The sequence below is a fragment of the Salmo salar genome, chromosome 13 (assembly GCF_965601325.2).
Source record: "Salmo salar chromosome 13, fSalSal1, whole genome shotgun sequence".
NCBI lineage: Eukaryota > Metazoa > Chordata > Actinopteri > Salmoniformes > Salmonidae > Salmo > Salmo salar.
Window position 1 is genome coordinate 36,870,001 of NC_138303.1, and position 17,644 is coordinate 36,887,644.

At 46.9% G+C, this 17,644-nt stretch overlaps 1 protein-coding gene across 6 annotated transcripts in view; it reads left to right on the forward strand.

Moving 5' to 3' along the window:
- Positions 1-17,644, forward strand: part of LOC106567259 (calmodulin-binding transcription activator 1) — a 493,378-nt gene that overhangs the window by 269,181 nt on the left and 206,553 nt on the right. For all 6 annotated transcript variants that reach the window (XM_014136342.3, XM_014136343.3, XM_014136344.3 and 3 more), the window contains one exon: positions 4,571-4,706. In XM_014136342.3, coding sequence (XP_013991817.1) covers positions 4,571-4,706 — 136 coding nt within the window. The remainder of the gene's footprint in view (positions 1-4,570; positions 4,707-17,644) is intronic.

The window sequence follows — 17,644 nt, forward strand, 5'->3', positions numbered from 1 at the left end:
ATCTTCAAAGACGCCTCATATCTACCTCTCCTCTCGAGGCCTGATGGTTTGTAGAGAGAGAAAAACCCAGTGTGGTATTAATCAAAGGGCTAGGTGTCCTGGGTAATAGTGTAAGTGTTAGGAGGGTGTCCTGGGGAATAGGGTAAGTGTTAGGAGGGTGTCCTGGGGAATAGGGCCAGTGTTAGGAGGGTGTCCTGGGGAATAGGGCCAGTGTTAGTAGGGTGTCCTGGGGAATAGGGCCAGTGTTAGGAGGGTGTCCTGGGGAAGAGGGCCAGTGCTAGGAGGGTGTCCTGGGGAATAGGGCCAGTGTTAGGAGGGTGTCCTGGGGAATAGGGCCAGTGCTAGGAGGGTGTCCTGGGGAATAGGGCCAGTGTTAGGGGGGTGTCCTGGGGAATAGGGTAAGTGTTAGGAGGGTGTCCTGGGGAATAGGGTAAGTGTTAGGAGGGTGTCCTGGGGAATAGGGTAAGTGTTAGGAGGGTGTCCTGGGGAATTGGGCCAGTGTTAGGAGGGTGTCCTGGGGAATAGGGCCAGTGTTAGGGGGGTGTCCTGGGGAATAGGGCCAGTGTTAGGGGGTGTCCTGGGGAATAGGGCCAGTGTTAGGGGGGTGTCCTGGGGAATAGGGCCAGTGTTAGGGGGGTGTCCTGGGGAATAGGGCCAGTGTTAGGGGGGTGTCCTGGGGAATAGGGCCAGTGTTAGGGGGGTGTCCTGGGGAATAGGGCCAGTGTTAGGGGGGTGTCCTGGGGAATAGGGCCAGTGTTAGGGGGGTGTCCTGGGGAATAGGGCCAGTGTTAGGGGGGTGTCCTGGGGAATAGGGCCAGTGTTAGAGGGGTGTCCTGGGGAATAGGGCCAGTGTTAGGGGGGTGTCCTGGGGAATAGGGCCAGTGTTAGGGGGGTGTCCTGGGGAATAGGGCCAGTGTTAGGGGGGTGTCCTGGGGAATAGGGCCAGTGTTAGAGGGGTGTCCTGGGGAATAGGGCCAGTGTTAGGGTGGGTAGCAGCAGCTCTCCTATTACAGCTAGAACACCATGGTAAATGTTTCATTCTCAACTACGCTACTGACACAAATGCATGGAGCTTGGGGGAGTTGTAACTGTAGCTTCTTCTTCTGAAGCTGGTTTGATGGGATTCTCTAGCAGCAGTAGTAGAAGTGTTGAGGACAATTCAGAGCTGATCATATGGATCATCCTCAACCACAACTAGTTCCCTCTACTGGCCAGATAGTCTGAGTCTCTCTCTCTCTCTCTCTCTCTCTCTCTGAGTCTCTCTCTCTCTCTCTCTCTCTCTGTCTCTCTCTCTCTGTCTCTCTGTCTGTCTGTCTCTCTCTCTCTCTCTCTCTCTCTGTCTCTCTCTCTCTCTCTCTCTCTGTCTCTCTCTCTCTGAGTCTCTCTCTCTCTCTGTCTCTCTCTCTCTCTGGCGAGGGGACTAGGTTCTTGTGGACCTATGGCTGTGGAACTGAGCTCCTGAGCCTGTCTCTGAGCTACTGTCAGTCAGTCACTCAGGGCCAGGCTCCTCTCCTCCAGGTTCATTGTGGATTCTCAGCAGCAGACACAGTCCCCCCCCTGCCTCCCTCATATCTCTCTCTCTCCCTCGCCCACTTTTTCTTAATGAACAAACCTGATTGAGTGAATGCCATTACCTCTGTAAATGAATGATTCCTCAAGGACTGGGCAGGCTGTACACCATCCACAGGGTAAAGCGTATTATCGGCCGGTACACGCCACGCCACTGAGAGGTGTGTGTGTGCATGCGTGTGCGTATCTGTGCGCGTGTGTGTCAGGGACTGTGCTGTTTCCATAATAATCAGGCACGTCTAGGCTTCTGAAACAGAGGGCCTGCTGTCACACTGCTTTGATAACAGAGCACTTAGCATTTTCCCCCCATGTATAAATATGTGTAATTCTGATAAGATTAATTGAAATGCGTAAGTTTACAGAGATATACTGTAGGTGAAGAACAGAGAGAAAGAGAGAGAGAGAGAGGGAGAGAGGGAGAGAGGGAGAGGGAGGAAGGACGGGGGATAGAGAACCTATTTCTTTGCAAAGTGTGCCTTTTCAGGCCTGTGCTTCAGATGTAGCTACTTCAGAGAGCAGAGGAATCTAAGGCTCTGTCCAGCATGTCTTTCCAGCATGTCTTGAATTGAAAACAGCATCTTCCTAACACTGCCTCCCTATAAAAAGCTGAGTGGATAACTTTTCACAGAGCCGATAAATAAGGTGCGGGGCCTCTGACACGAAAGCCTCACCCCAATTTCCAATGCTCTTGAGGAGATCAGACATTTGATTGTCGACCTTATCTCTTCCCGTCCCATCTTTTAGTCTAATGTGGAGGCTACATTCTAAGACGCACGGTTCCTGTATTTCTGAAGGACAAACAGAGAACGCATCTCCACGGAAACAAACAGCATGCCCATACAGAATCCATTTAACCAGTGTGTCCGGGCGTTCATTAAAAAGACATCATATTGTTTGATTGCCTCGACAGAGTGCTGAAGTCTGCAATAGTCTCCTAGACTGCCAGGTGACCTTCAGAGGACATTCGTCACAAAAGGCTTGAATCATCATATACTGTACATTATCCTATAGCTGCACAATACTTAGCGATTCTTTGTTCATAGAATTGTATCATCAACTATGCTGATGACTCGGGGATATACAACGTGCCATAAACCAGACTTATCTTAGTTTCCTCCAGAGAGTAGTTTTATCAGAGGACTAAACCCCATCAAAATCCCACATTTGTAAATGTACGGCAGAAGACATGAAGGATTCCTATGTTAGTTTGCAGATAGTGAAAGGGGGATGAACGATGGAATGACAGAATGAGAGAGGAGAGTTAGGAAGAGCGAAAGTGAGGGATCTGGAGACTGATGAAGCGAGAGAGAGAGAGAGAGAGAGAGGAAGGTAATTCCCTGGTGCCCATCTCTAGCTCCAACCGGCTGGTGGTGAGAGGAGAAGAGGGAGAAAAATAGAAAGAGTGAGGGATTGAGGATGGCAGGCTTTGAGTGACGTCTCTCATTAGAAGGTGCTGTCAGGGGCCACAGAGTGGGACTGGTGGGACCCCTCTCTCCCTCCCTCCCCTCTCTCCCTCTCCGTTGGCCCCTGAGATACGTCCTGGGAAAGGAGATGATTGATGAGCAATAGCAAGATAAACAGGAACCAGGTCCCGTGAGCAACCCTGGAAAATGATGCATGCACCGTTATAAATAAAACCATGACAAAAGTGTAACTACAAAACAACAACACCAAACCAATGCAAAACAGTTTTTTTTTTCTCGCAAAGTAGCATTGGAAAATAGCAAGGTCTTTTTTTTTCTTTGTAGAGAGTTTTGAGCGTTTGTTTGTGTTTGTTTATTTAAAAAGAGGCGAGAGAAGCGATTGCACTCTTAACTGTAGCTTGTGTGCAGTGAGTATGGGGCTAACAAGCCTGAACAGCTGCTACGATGAGCACCCAACAGAGGCACACCCCAACACCCAGCACTGAGGCAACAACCTGCACTCATTTGGGATTGCTCCAGAAAATGGCAGCTGTGTGTGTGTGTGTGTGTGTGTGTGTGTGTGTGTGTGTGTGTGTGTGTGTGTGTGTGTGTGTGTGTGGTGTGTGTGTGTGTGTGTGTGTGTGTGTGTGTGTGTGTGTGTGTGTGTGTGTGTGTGTGTGAGAGAGAGAATGAGAGAGAGTGTGTGTGTGTGTGTGAGAGAGAGAGTGAGAGAGAGAGAGAGAGAGTGAGTGTTTGTGCATTATTGTGTGTGTGTGTGTGTGTACAGAATGTTTATGAATTCAAGATAAAGAGCCCTGACAAGTGTTTGGTCAGCCAAGTACATGCTAGCCGTGTTCAACTTCTCACTAACTGTTGAGCAACTCAATAATGTTTCATGAATGATACAGCCTACTTCTTCCTGTTCATGTTTTAACACAAACGCCCCGTCTGACAAATGGAGCTGTAAAGGCATATTATCATCAAATAGTTACATGATATCATTATATTGTATCATTATGAAGCAAGAAGCTGTGGTCTGATGAAGGGAGGATGAATTATGAATGGAATGTGAGGGAAGATCTCTTCTTCCCCCAAGGGACTTTACACACACCACCACAACTCATTTCACTGGATGAATGTGAGATAAAAAAGCTGCCTCAGCCTTTATAAACTCACACACACACACACTCACACACACACACTCACACACACACACTCACACACACACTCACACACACACACTCACACACACACTCACACACACACACACACACACCGGTTCTACATGTAATTTACTCTGAGGTAGAAGTGTCACTTTCATATGGAGAAATGTATGCTGAAGGTTTGCTTTGTTCATTGTCAAACTGTGAAGAGGAATGCAGAAAAACATCATAAAGAAGTCTTGTCATCTAAAGTCACTGGTGCATTTCTGCCTGGCAGTAGACTGGTGTTGAGACTTTGTACATCTCTAAAATGAGTCCCACAGCAGTGGCTCTGAATTAAAATTCTCTCTCTCTCTCTCTCTCTCTCTCTCTCTCTCTCTCTCTCTCTCTCTCTCTCTCTCTCTCTCTCTCACACTCTTTCTCTCTCTGATCCAGGCCACAGAATGGGTCGATGATCTTGTACAACAGGAAGAAGGTGAAGTACAGAAAGGATGGCTACTGCTGGAAGAAGAGGAAAGATGGGAAGACCACGCGAGAGGATCACATGAAGCTCAAAGTCCAGGGAGTGGAGGTAAGGAATGAGGAGGGAGGGAGGGAGGGAGGGAGGGAGGGAGGGAGGGAGGGAGGGAGGGAGTGGAGGTAAGGAACGAGGAGGGAGGGAGGTAAGGAACGAGGAGGGAGGGAGGGAAGTATGGGACCTGGTCTGACCTGGACATGACACTGAGTTGTCCTCCCCTGACTGTAAGGGAGAGACAGCCAGCTACATGCTGAAGTTGGGTCCTAGCCCTGCTATCTCCCAGGAGCCACGCAGAGCGGGGAAACATGCAGCACAACAATAGTTGTTCCCTGGGAAGGCAGCGGAGTGGAACCGATTGTTTGTACCTTATTAAGGCGCAGGATGTTGCCTTTGCTCCACAGAGCCTACATTAATCTTCTCTCCTCCCTCACTAGCTAGTACACACCATGCTGAGCTCAACTCCGCATTCTGCCCCTATCCTCACTCCCCTCTATGCCCCCTAACCAGCAGGCACAACACAGGCCCAGTCTCAACCGGGTGCACACCGGGCCAGCCTGGGTTAGTGGTGCAGTGCTGGCACCATGGTTGATTTATCAGCAGTGACACACATGAAAAGGAGCGTCTCCCAGGCCTCTAGGACCAGACTCACTCCGCTCCGTTCCTTTTTTTATAGGGCTGGGGGAAAAAATCTGGTTTTGTTTCACTTGCAGGCTTAGCCCTAGGCAATGGTGCCAGAGGCACAGGAGTGTGGATGGGTAGGGGTGTCAGGGATGTGTGTGTCCATCTACACACAAGCACACACTCACACACATACCTCAGGGAGTGGCAGGTGCCGTGTGTGACAGAGACAGACCCCAGACTGTCCACATAGGGTTCCTGCTCTGTGTTTGTTCTGCTCGAGAGGACGGTTGCTCAGGGGCATTAGCTCATATGTTGTCTGTGCCTGGACGTGCCACTCTCTGATAACTTGTTCTGGACATGCTTGCTAAAACCATTTGGGTCTTACGTGTTTCTTCCATAATGTCTGACAGTTGTATTAATTAATGTCACTCTTTGTGAAAGTGCTAAGCCTACATGTCAAGATATAATTTTGGTTATTTGTGATCTGAAGCCAAATACTTCCATGTCAAACATATCAAGTTAAATATGCTGTTTTGGTACATATGCCTGGGATAGAGAACACATACATTAGTTAAAACCATGGATTACAGCCAATATCTACCCTCGGCTAAAGGCTAGAACTACCGCTTACAAGAAACGGGACACGGACATGGACGCATACAGAAAGCCCGCTAGGACCTCCGTCGAGACATCACACATGTAAAAGGGCAATATAGGAGGAAGGTGGAATCCTATTACACCGGCTCTGACGCTCGTCGGATGTGGCAGGGCTTGTAGACGATAACGGATTACAAAGGGAAACCCAGCCGTGAGTGGTCCAGCGATGCAGAACTCCCAAACGAGCTAAATGCCTTTTATGCTCGATACGAGGAATACAACACTGAGTCTTGCCTGAAAGCCCCTGTTGTTCCGGATGACTGTGTGATCTCGCTCTCCCTGGCCAATGTGAGTAAAATTTGTAAACATGTTAACAATCACAAGGCCACCGGGTCAGACGGAATACCAGGGCACGTTCTCAAAGCGTACACAGACAAGCTGGCAGGTGTCTTCACAGACATTATCAATCTCTCCATGTCCTAGTTTGTAATCCCAACATGTCTCAAGCTGACCACCAATGTCCCTGTTCCCAAGAACTCTAAAGTAACCTGCCTAAATGTAGCATCTGTAATTATGAAGTGCTTTGAAAGGATGGTCATGACACACATCAACACCGTCCTCCCAGACACCCTAGACCCACTCCAATTCGCATACCACCCAAACATATCCACAGATGACGCAATCTCAATTGCACTTCACACTGCCTTCTCCCAGCTGGACAAGAGGGGGAATTACTATGTGAGAATGCTGTTGATAGACTACAGCTCAGCGTTCAACACCATAGTGCCCTCCAAGCTGGGGACTCTGGGACTGAACCAATGTCGTATATAAACCCTGGATAGGTGACGCTATGTCTTGACAAATAAGAGGCTTTGAAGCCACCGGGGCTCCATGATCATACTCCTCCTTTCAGGCTTTGGGTAATGGCAATGAATCATGGGAAAACGAATGGCACACATACACAAGCCATGTCTTTAACCTGTCTCCTCCCCTTCATCTACACTGATTGAAGTGGATTTAACTGGTGACCTCAATAAGGGATCTAGCTTTCACCTGGATTCACCTGGTCAATCTATGTCATGGAAAGAGCGTGTGTATACACACACTATATACACGCTCACACACACACTGACACTCTCACACAAAACCCACACACATTTACATACACTACATATGCATATGCACACATAACACACCCACGTATACCGACAACACAAACACACATACACACGCATACCGACACAACACAGACACACACACATAACACACTCACGTACCGACAGCACACACACACACACACACACACACACACACACACACACACACACACACACACACACACACACACACACACACACACACACACACACACACACACACACCGACACAACACAAACACACGTACACACACATTCACACACACACTTTTTTACACTCATCATATGCTGCTGCTACTCTGTTCTTTATTTTACCTCATTATTATCTATCCTTTACCCTGCCTTCATGTACATGTCTACCTCATACCTTAATATTATCTATCCTGATACCTAGTCACTTTACCCTGCCTTCATGTACATATCTACCTCATACCTTAATATTATCTATCCTGATACCTAGTCACTTTACCCTGCCTTCATGTACATATCTACCTCATACCTTAATATTATCTATCCTGATACCTAGTCACTTTACCCTGCCTTCATGTACATATCTACCTCATACCTTAATATTATCTATCCTGATACCTAGTCACTTTACCCTGCCTTCATGTACATATCTACCTCATACCTTATTATTATCTATCCTGATGTCTAGTCACTTTACCCTGCCTTCATGTACATATCTACCTCATACCTTATTATTATCTATCCTGATGCCTAGTCACTTTACCCTGCCTTCATGAACATATCTACCTCATACCTTATTATTATCTATCCTGATACCTACTTACTTTACCCTGTCTTCATGTACATATCTACCTCAAATACCTTGTACCTCTGTATATTGATCTGGTACTGGTACTCCCTGTATATATCTCCATTCAGGACTATTTTACTGTTACTATTTTTGTAAAAAAAAAATCTCTGTATCATTGGGAAGGGCTCATAAGCAAGCCTTTCACGTTTAAGTCTACACCCGGGCGCATGTGACAAATAAAATGTGATTTGTTTTAAACTCCAGATGGAGGTTACATTATGCAGATAACACAGCTGTGACTCCCAGACACACCTCTCTTTCTGGAGGCCCACTGTTCACACTGCTGCCATGTGACTGTTCACACTGCTGCCATGTGCTGTTCACTCTGCTGCCATGTGCTGTTCACACTGCTGCCATGTGACTGTTCACACTGCTGCCATGTGACTGTTCACACTGCTGCCATGTGCTGTTCACTCTGCTGCCATGTGCTGTTCACTATGCTGCCATGTGACTGTTCACACTGCTGCCATGTGACTGTTCACTCTGCTGCCATGTGCTGTTCACTCTGCTGCCATGTGCTGTTCACTCTGCTGCCATGTGACTGTTCACACTGCTGCCATGTGACTGTTCACTCTGCTGCCATGTGCTGTTCACTCTGCTGCCATGTGCTGTTCACTCTGCTGCCATGTGACTGTTCACACTGCTGCCATGTGACTGTTCACTCTGCTGCCATGTGACTGTTCACACTGCTGCCATGTGACTGTTCACACTGCTGCTATGTGACTGTTCACACTGCTGCCATGTGACTGTTCACACTGCTGCCATGTGACTGTTCACACTGCTGCCATGTGACTGTTCACACTGCTGCCATGTGACTGTTCACTCTGCTGCCATGTGACTGTTCACACTGCTGCCATGTGACTGTTCACTCTGCTGCCATGTGACTGTTCACACTGCTGCCATGTGACTGTTCACTCTGCTGCCATGTGACTGTTCACTCTGCTGCCATGTGACTGTTCACACTGCTGCCATGTGACTGCTGGCACACCATTTCAATATGTACAGACACCATGCGTATCTCACAGGCATATTTGAGTCATGGTGTCACTGTGTGTGTGTGTGTTGTGTGTGTGTCTGCGTGCGCATGTATGTGCGTCTGTGTGTTTGGGTACGTTTGGGTGCGTGTATGTGTGTGTGTGTGTGTGTTTGGTTGTGTGTGAGTGTGTTTGGGTGTGTGTGTGTGTGTGTGTGTGTGTGTGTGTGTGTGTGTGTGTGTGTGTGTGTGTGTGTGTGTGTGTGTGTGTGTGTGTGTGTGTGTGTGTGTGTTTGGGTGCATGTGTGTGTTTGGGTGCGTGTGTGTGTGTGTTTGCGTGTGTGTGTTTGTGTGTGTGTGTGTGTATGTGTGTGTTTGGGTGTGTGTGTGTGTGTGTGTGTTTGGGTGTGTGTTTGGGTGTGTGTGTGTTTGGGTGTGTGTTTGGGTGTGTTTGTGTGTGTGTGTGTGCAGCCGCCCCCCTGTGCAGTTCCTAACAGACATAGAGGATGGGTGATCCATCAGTTGCTCTACAGCCCAAGTCAGGACAGGACAGGACAGGACAGGATCTGTGACCCATCAGTCATCTTCAGCTCTGTTTACTGTAAACACAAGTAAATGTCCTGCCCTTAGCCTTCAGCACTGGTACACCACAGTCCAGTATAGTATGGTAGAGTATAGACAGGGAAGAGCACACACACAGTACAGTATAGTATAGTATGGTAGGGGATAGACAGGGAAGAGCACACACACAGTACAGTACAGTATAGTATGGTAGAGTATAGACAGGGAAGAGCACACACACAGTACAGTACAGTATAGTATGGTAGAGTATAGACAGGGAAGAGCACACACACAGTACAGTACAGTATAGTATGGTAGAGTATAGACAGGGAAGAGCACACACACAGTACAGTATAGTATGGTATGGTAGAGTATAGACAGGGAAGAGCACACACACAGTACAGTATAGTATAGTATGGTAGAGTATAGACAGGGAAGAGCACACACACAGTACAGTACAGTATAGTATGGTAGAGTATAGACAGGGAAGAGCACACACACAGTACAGTACAGTATAGTATGGTAGAGTATAGACAGGGAAGAGCACACACACAGTACAGTACAGTATAGTATGGTAGAGTATAGACAGGGAAGAGCACACACACAGTACAGTACAGTATAGTATGGTAGAGTATAGACAGGGAAGAGCACACACACAGTACAGTACAGTATAGTATGGTAGAGTATAGACAGGGAAGAGCACACACACAGTACAGTACAGTATAGTATGGTAGAGTATAGGCAGGGAAGAGCACACACACAGTACAGTATAGTATAGTATGGTAGAGTATAGACAGGGAAGAGCACACACACAGTACAGTACAGTATAGTATGGTAGAGTATAGACAGGGAAGAGCACACACACAGTACAGTATAGTATAGTATGGTAGAGTATAGACAGGGAAGAGCACACACACAGTACAGTACAGTATAGTATGGTAGAGTATAGACAGGGAAGAGCACACACACAGTACAGTACAGTATAGTATGGTAGAGTATAGACAGGGAAGAGCACACACACAGTACAGTACAGTATAGTATGGTAGAGTATAGGCAGGGAAGAGCACACACACAGTACAGTACAGTATAGTATGGTAGAGTATAGACAGGGAAGAGCACACACACAGTACAGTATAGTATAGTATGGTAGAGTATAGACAGGGAAGAGCACACACACAGTACAGTATAGTATAGTATGGTAGAGTACAGGCAGGGAAGAGCACACACACAGTACAGTATAGTATAGTATGGTAGAGTATAGACAGGGAAGAGCACACACACAGTACAGTACAGTATAGTATGGTAGAGTATAGACAGGGAAGAGCACACACACAGTACAGTACAGTATAGTATGGTAGAGTATAGACAGGGAAGAGCACACACACAGTACAGTACAGTATAGTATGGTAGAGTATAGACAGGGAAGAGCACACACACAGTACAGTACAGTATAGTATGGTAGAGTATAGACAGGGAAGAGCACACACACAGTACAGTACAGTATAGTATGGTAGAGTATAGGCAGGGAAGAGCACACACACAGTACAGTACAGTATAGTATGGTAGAGTATAGACAGGGAAGAGCACACACACAGTACAGTACAGTATAGTATGGTAGAGTATAGACAGGGAAGAGCACACACACAGTACAGTATAGTATAGTATGGTAGAGTATAGACAGGGAAGAGCACACACACAGTACAGTACAGTATAGTATGGTAGAGTATAGACAGGGAAGAGCACACACACAGTACAGTACAGTATAGTATGGTAGAGTATAGGCAGGGAAGAGCACACACACAGTACAGTATAGTATAGTATGGTAGAGTATAGGCAGGGAAGAGCACACACACAGTACAGTACAGTATAGTATGGTAGAGTATAGACAGGGAAGAGCACACACACAGTACAGTACAGTATAGTATGGTAGAGTATAGGCAGGGAAGAGCACACACACAGTACAGTAGAGTATAGTATGGTAGAGTATAGACAGGGAAGAGCACACACACAGTACAGTACAGTATAGTATGGTAGAGTATAGGCAGGGAAGAGCACACACACAGTACAGTACAGTATAGTATGGTAGAGTATAGACAGGGAAGAGCACACACACAGTACAGTATAGTATAGTATGGTAGAGTATAGACAGGGAAGAGCACACACACAGTACAGTATAGTATGGTAGAGTATAGGCAGGGAAGAGCACACACACAGTACAGTATAGTATGGTAGAGTATAGACAGGGAAGAGCACACACACAGTACAGTATAGTATGGTAGAGTATAGGCAGGGAAGAGCACACACACAGTACAGTACAGTATAGTATGGTAGAGTATAGACAGGGAAGAGCACACACACAGTACAGTATAGTATAGTATGGTAGAGTATAGGCAGGGAAGAGCACACACACAGTACAGTATAGTATAGTATGGTAGAGTATAGGCAGGGAAGAGCACACACACAGTACAGTATAGTATAGTATGGTAGAGTATAGACAGGGAAGAGCACACACACAGTACAGTCAAGGCAGGGCGACTCTCTCCAGGAGAGCCTACCGTGTGGTTAGATTCGTTATTTAAACACCGCACACACTGAGTGTATTTTTCCTATAGTTCTCTAAAGATGAACTCCAGTAAAATGAATTGTATATAATAAGGCACAAATAACAGCTAGATGTATAAGTTCACTTGTACATTATTTCAGACCACTGAACCTTATTGGGATAACAGTAGTGCCCAGATAGGCAGAACGGAATGACAGGGTAAAACCAGTCTAGATGAACACACACACACACACACACACACACACGCACACACACACACACACACACACACACACACACACACACACACACACACACACACACACACACACGCACACACGCACACACACACATTGTCCTCCAGAGTCTTCAGCCTCTACATAAGCAGCCTCCTCACACGGCTCTCTTAAGTATAAATGCTCTCCTTTCTCCAGCCAGCCAGGACCTATTAGAAGCTGTGTGGTTGTCACACAGGCCCGAGTTAGCAAACAGAGAACACAAGTGTTGTGGGTGGTTCAGGCTAGTGGTACTCAGTGGCTCCAGTGAGGAGAAGAGAAGGAAGGCAAAGAGGCAGTGGGGCTGGGAGTGAGGGGCCTTCAGGAGCCTGTAAGAGGCAGCAGTGCGTGGCGGGAGTGGATGTCAGCGCGTGCCCTGCTTCTGTCCTGTCTGCTCCAGACCATTGTCTCAGCAGGCTCCCTTCTCTCCTTCCCTCTCTTCCCACCTCTCTCTCTCTCCCTCTCTCTCTTTCTTCCTCTCTCTTTCATTCTCTGGGCCATCCCACTCTCTCTACCTCTCTCTCCCGATGAATCTCTCTCTCTTGATCCCTCCCTCCCACTTTCTTCCTATCTCATCTACTCCCCTCTCCCCCTCCAAGCCCACAGTCCAGACGGACAGAACCTTGAGAAGTGGACGGTAATGCTCCCCGTTCCCTAGAATTGGAGCACAGGGCGTGTTGCGGCATTAGCGCTTAACAGGCCGTGAAATAGCAGCCTGCCTCTCTGACGTCTCCCCCATCACTCCAGGTGAGCTGGCCAGACGGCTAGATAAATGATCAACCACCCTACCCCTCTCCTCATCTACCCAGAATGCATCTGGCTTGGGGACCTGAGGAGAGGAGAGTTGTCTGTCTGTGATTATCTCACCACTCCTTCTCTCTCCTCACCTCTGTCGAGTTCTACTTGTTCTGCTGCTCAGCTCAACTCCCCTGTGTTTCCCCCAAAAACCTCTTGGTATGTCCCAAGACTGTTTTGGGCTTCAGACTCACAGGTGGAAACACAAATGTCTTAAGGTCAAGCACTGGTGTAAAACCCTGCTGTGGAAAAAGGATCCAAGTGCCATTTCCCATGACTGTTGGCCAGACATCAACCTGAGGTGTAGGTCATTTTAATAGATCATCAAGTATGATGTCATTGAGCGTTATGCACACAGGTTGAGCATAGACTACGTAGCACTAGAATCCCTGGCTTCTCCTCCTCTGGTCTGGTTCAGCTAGCCATGGACAGATCAACACTGACACACTGCAATTGATCCTAGACCTGGTCAGACTCAAACCGTCACCCACCCACCTCCTGTCATGATTAGCTTCTAATGTGGACCCCCCTCCATCCCCTCTTCCCATTATTCCTGAGCTTTAATAAACTCCCCCAAACACAGATCAATTTCTATTAAGTGAAGGTGGCAGTGCCTCTGACTAATTTCATTACCACAGGCTAATTAAACCGAATAGAATAAGCTTTCTTGTTTAGGTGCATGGAAGGCAAAAGCTCCAACACTCTTGGAACTCAATGCCAATATCCTTCCATTCCCCCCTCCAACCCCCTAAACAGCGGGCTGCTCATCGCTCCTCCTAACATGTCAGTCCGTGTTGGATATGTCTTAATGCGAGATTTCAGCCGTGCAACTGTGAAATGAAGGAAGCTAATGCAGCATGTCGGTGGCTCAATCCCCTCTGCTCATTGATAATAATGAAGCCAAATGTCAAAATGTTAGCGGCTAATGCTGTAATGGAGTGGACCCTGGACTGGGCTGGTTGCAGGGAGCGCTGCATGAAGATAGATGCTAAGCTACACACCGCACCACATTGTCTGCACTGTCTCCCATATCACATGACCTTGAGGGTCTAGAGAAGACTCAATGCTTTGGGCTTTGTGCTGGGTTTTTTTAGATAGAAATTAAAACCACTTAGGTGAGACGATTCCAATGTTCATTTGATATTCTACCAACAGAAAGGTTATGTTGTGCCAGAGACAATACTATGGCTTTGTTCTGTGTTATGTTCGTTAGCAATTTAGTCACTGAGGGCCTTCTTCATTTCTGTCAAGGTGAGAAGAATCCAATGTTTGTTTGGTATTCTACCAACGCAAAGGAGACATGTATTTTCAAGAGACTTGAGCGTGTTGTTGGTTTTAGATCTCTGTGTGTATGTTAAGGAGAAGATAGTTGAGGTCGAAGAGACTGGGTTGCAGACAGTGTGTGTTGCGTGGCAGTCAGATAGCAACGCAGCAGCTGATATCACTAGATTGCAGGGCCAGATGTGGAGAGAGGACAAAACAAACTGGTCTCTCTCTCTCTCTCTCTCTCCCTCTCTCTCTGAAGGAAGTGACATCACGCTCCCCATACTCCAACCGTAGTGTGACATTAGGACCAGATAACTGACACCGTGTAGTCACCAACACCACCAGAGGCAGAAACGTTTCCTCCCTATTTTTTAAATGTTTTATTTCAACTTATAGACAGGCCTTTTAAACAACTGTGGGTTTTGTAAAGACAGTAAATCGATTAACTCTATTGTCTCCTCTCTTCCCTTGGTGGGTCTGCTTTGTGACTGGTATTTTTTTCATTTGACTCTGGGCTCTGCTCACGCAGTAGCCTGCCTCCGTTTCCCTTTTGAATTACCTGAATGTGTTGGAGATAGAACCAATCTGTTTGTGATCTTTTTTAAAGCCCCGTTACCATGGCTATAACTCCTAACCTCCTGCTCGGGTAAAGGAAGGTAGTCATTGAAGCTGTTCTGTCATTGAAAGCACAGGAAATAGACCGTTGTCCTATTTCATTCCGCTTCTTATTCCTTTATTCACCTGGATAATGTAATAAGATGGACCTACCTATGCAGAAACGGAGGAATAGAACTTTCTGGTTACAACAAATTCACAGCCAGTAATGTATGATTGTCAAGACAACAGCATTCAATTATACTATATGGTACAACACTATATGTATTTAATTTGTATATTAACACACTGATAAGGTAATACATATGTATTTAGCCATAGCACTACACTCATCTCATGGACATAGTCCCTCGAGCTAGTCATATTGACTGTTACTGTTCTACCGTGTACTATAGAACAAAGCACCATGTGTAATGGCTGTGCAACTATAGACTGAATCATAATGTGTGTGTTTACTATAGGCCGAACCAGCGGATTCCCACGTTAGTGTTTCCTGCCAGTATTCACAGTGTATTCACGTGTCCAGCTCACCCATGGTTTTCTCTTTAAGCTGAGTGGAATTAGTTTTCTGCTCTTACTTCGTCATGATCACTGAACTACTCAGTAGCATGTAAGCCTTTCATGCCGACCCTGCTATCACCACTTAAATCCCACAGCGGGATTTGGGGCTAATTTTAGGAGGAGGGTGTAGAGGAAGTGGATGTTGAATGTATAAGAGCCTGTCAAAAGCTGTGCATTATCGCCACTTTCCCCCTGATTTAATTTGCCACTTGTTGCCCCCCCCGTCACCATGTTGTCATGCTGAGGAGCTCCACAGGGATCCCTCTTTATTGTGACGGGAGGGAGGAAGGGAGGGAGGAAGGGAGTGGGGGAGAAACACCCGACGACTGGAGAAGTCCTTAATGTGTCGATCAAGCCGAGGACTTTGACTTGATTTTGCATTTTTGTATTGGCTTGATTACACACACACGCACACACACACAAACACACACACACGTCTACACCATTATCTTCTCCTGGGTCTGTGTGAGGAGGCACATAAACATGGCCCAGGAGATGAGCTGTGATTCATGGAGCATGGAGATGAAGAGTGTAGATAATATGATGGACAGAAATACCCTGCGGTGATGCATTAAGGTCTCTGAGCTCACTGTGTTAAAACAAATACAAATGAATCAATAAGCGGGAGAGAGAACAGAGAGTGAATAACTAATGTGGGGGAGGGGGAGATGGCTTGTAACATTGGGTGGCCCATATGAGCACCATACTGATTCGTGTGGGGATGACGAAGAGAGAGAGAGTCGGGCGAGGGAGGGAGGCGGCAGGGCTTTTTGAAATGCAACGGGACTGTGCGTGAGCCCCCACTGCCTCGCTCCGTGTGTCAGTCATTATCTCCGTGATCGCTGGAGCTGCACTAAAGCAACTGAACTCTTCCTGCGTTTGATACAGCACCCCTGGGACAGACACACACACGCCGAGAGAAGCATCACCTCAAGATATGCAAAGATGATGGAGGCGGGAGCGAAGGGGAAAACAGAGGCTGTTGGGGGGGGGGGCAGACTATGCTAGTCTACAGTAGGCTTTGCGTCAGTGGCTGCCTAGCATATGATCTGTCCTCTGCTCTGCTACAGTACGCTCGAGTGAGCCAGAGAGATAGACAGAGGCCGCACAAGACTTGGACCTAATGGTAATGAGTGACTTTCACTACTAAGGCCTCACTGCCCTCTCTCTGACACAACAGAGAAGTGCATTCAGACTGTACTGTACAATACAGAGCAAGAGCCCACTAACTTGTGGCAACGCTACATCATTTCTGTGTTATGTCAATTCTGATTATTTACTAAAGTCGAGTTAGGAGATATGGCATTGTAGCAGTGGGTAAATCTGCCAACTGATTCGCATATGTTATTCTGTTTCCAGTTGGAGAACTTTTTGACCTCCAACTAATGTTGTCAGAATGGGCTGTAATGAGGATGAATCAGAGGAATATTCTGTCTGCACAGCCCACAGACCTGAAAGGAACCAGTTCAAAGTGGATACTCTAAGGACACAGCTTTAGACTGACTCTCAAGTGTCTCTCACCCTCAACTCCCTCACCTCAGGGAGTGAGTGCCGGTTTCTCTCCTCTTCACCAGAATCTCTTTATAATGATCTACATGAGGACTCTGGCTTCATCACAGTCACAGCAGGGTGGCAGGTTGTCTTTCTTCTTGACCACAGGGTCAAAGAGGGTATGTTGAACTGTTGTACGGAATGACATTCTATTTCTAGGAACCTGTAAAATACATGCTATAGACTGAGTGAAATGTCTTGGATCGCTCTTTGGGATATAGTATATTGCTATATCCTCCGTTCTCTCTGAAGAGGTTGATGTAATACTCTCTCCCCTCCTAGAAAGCTGTTGCCGTGGAAGAGGCAGTTCTCTGTAGAAAGGCTGTTTCCTCAGACCCTGTAGTGCTAGATAGGTTAGGCTCTCTTCTCTTCTCTCGTCTCCCCGTCTCTCTCCTCCCGCTGGCCTTAAAAACTTGTTTCATTGTTGGGAAGGACCCGTAAGTAAGCATTTCACTGTTAGTCTACACCTGTTGTTTACGAACCATGTGACCAATAACATTTGATTTGCTTCCTTTTATCTGCCTGAGAGGGGGGCAGTGAGGGAGCACAACTCTCTGTTGGTGTTAGGATACTACCAGGGGTTGGAGGGGGAATCACTTTGTTATCTATTTTAGAGACGGATGGATGTTCCGCACTGTACAGTATACAGTACACACGT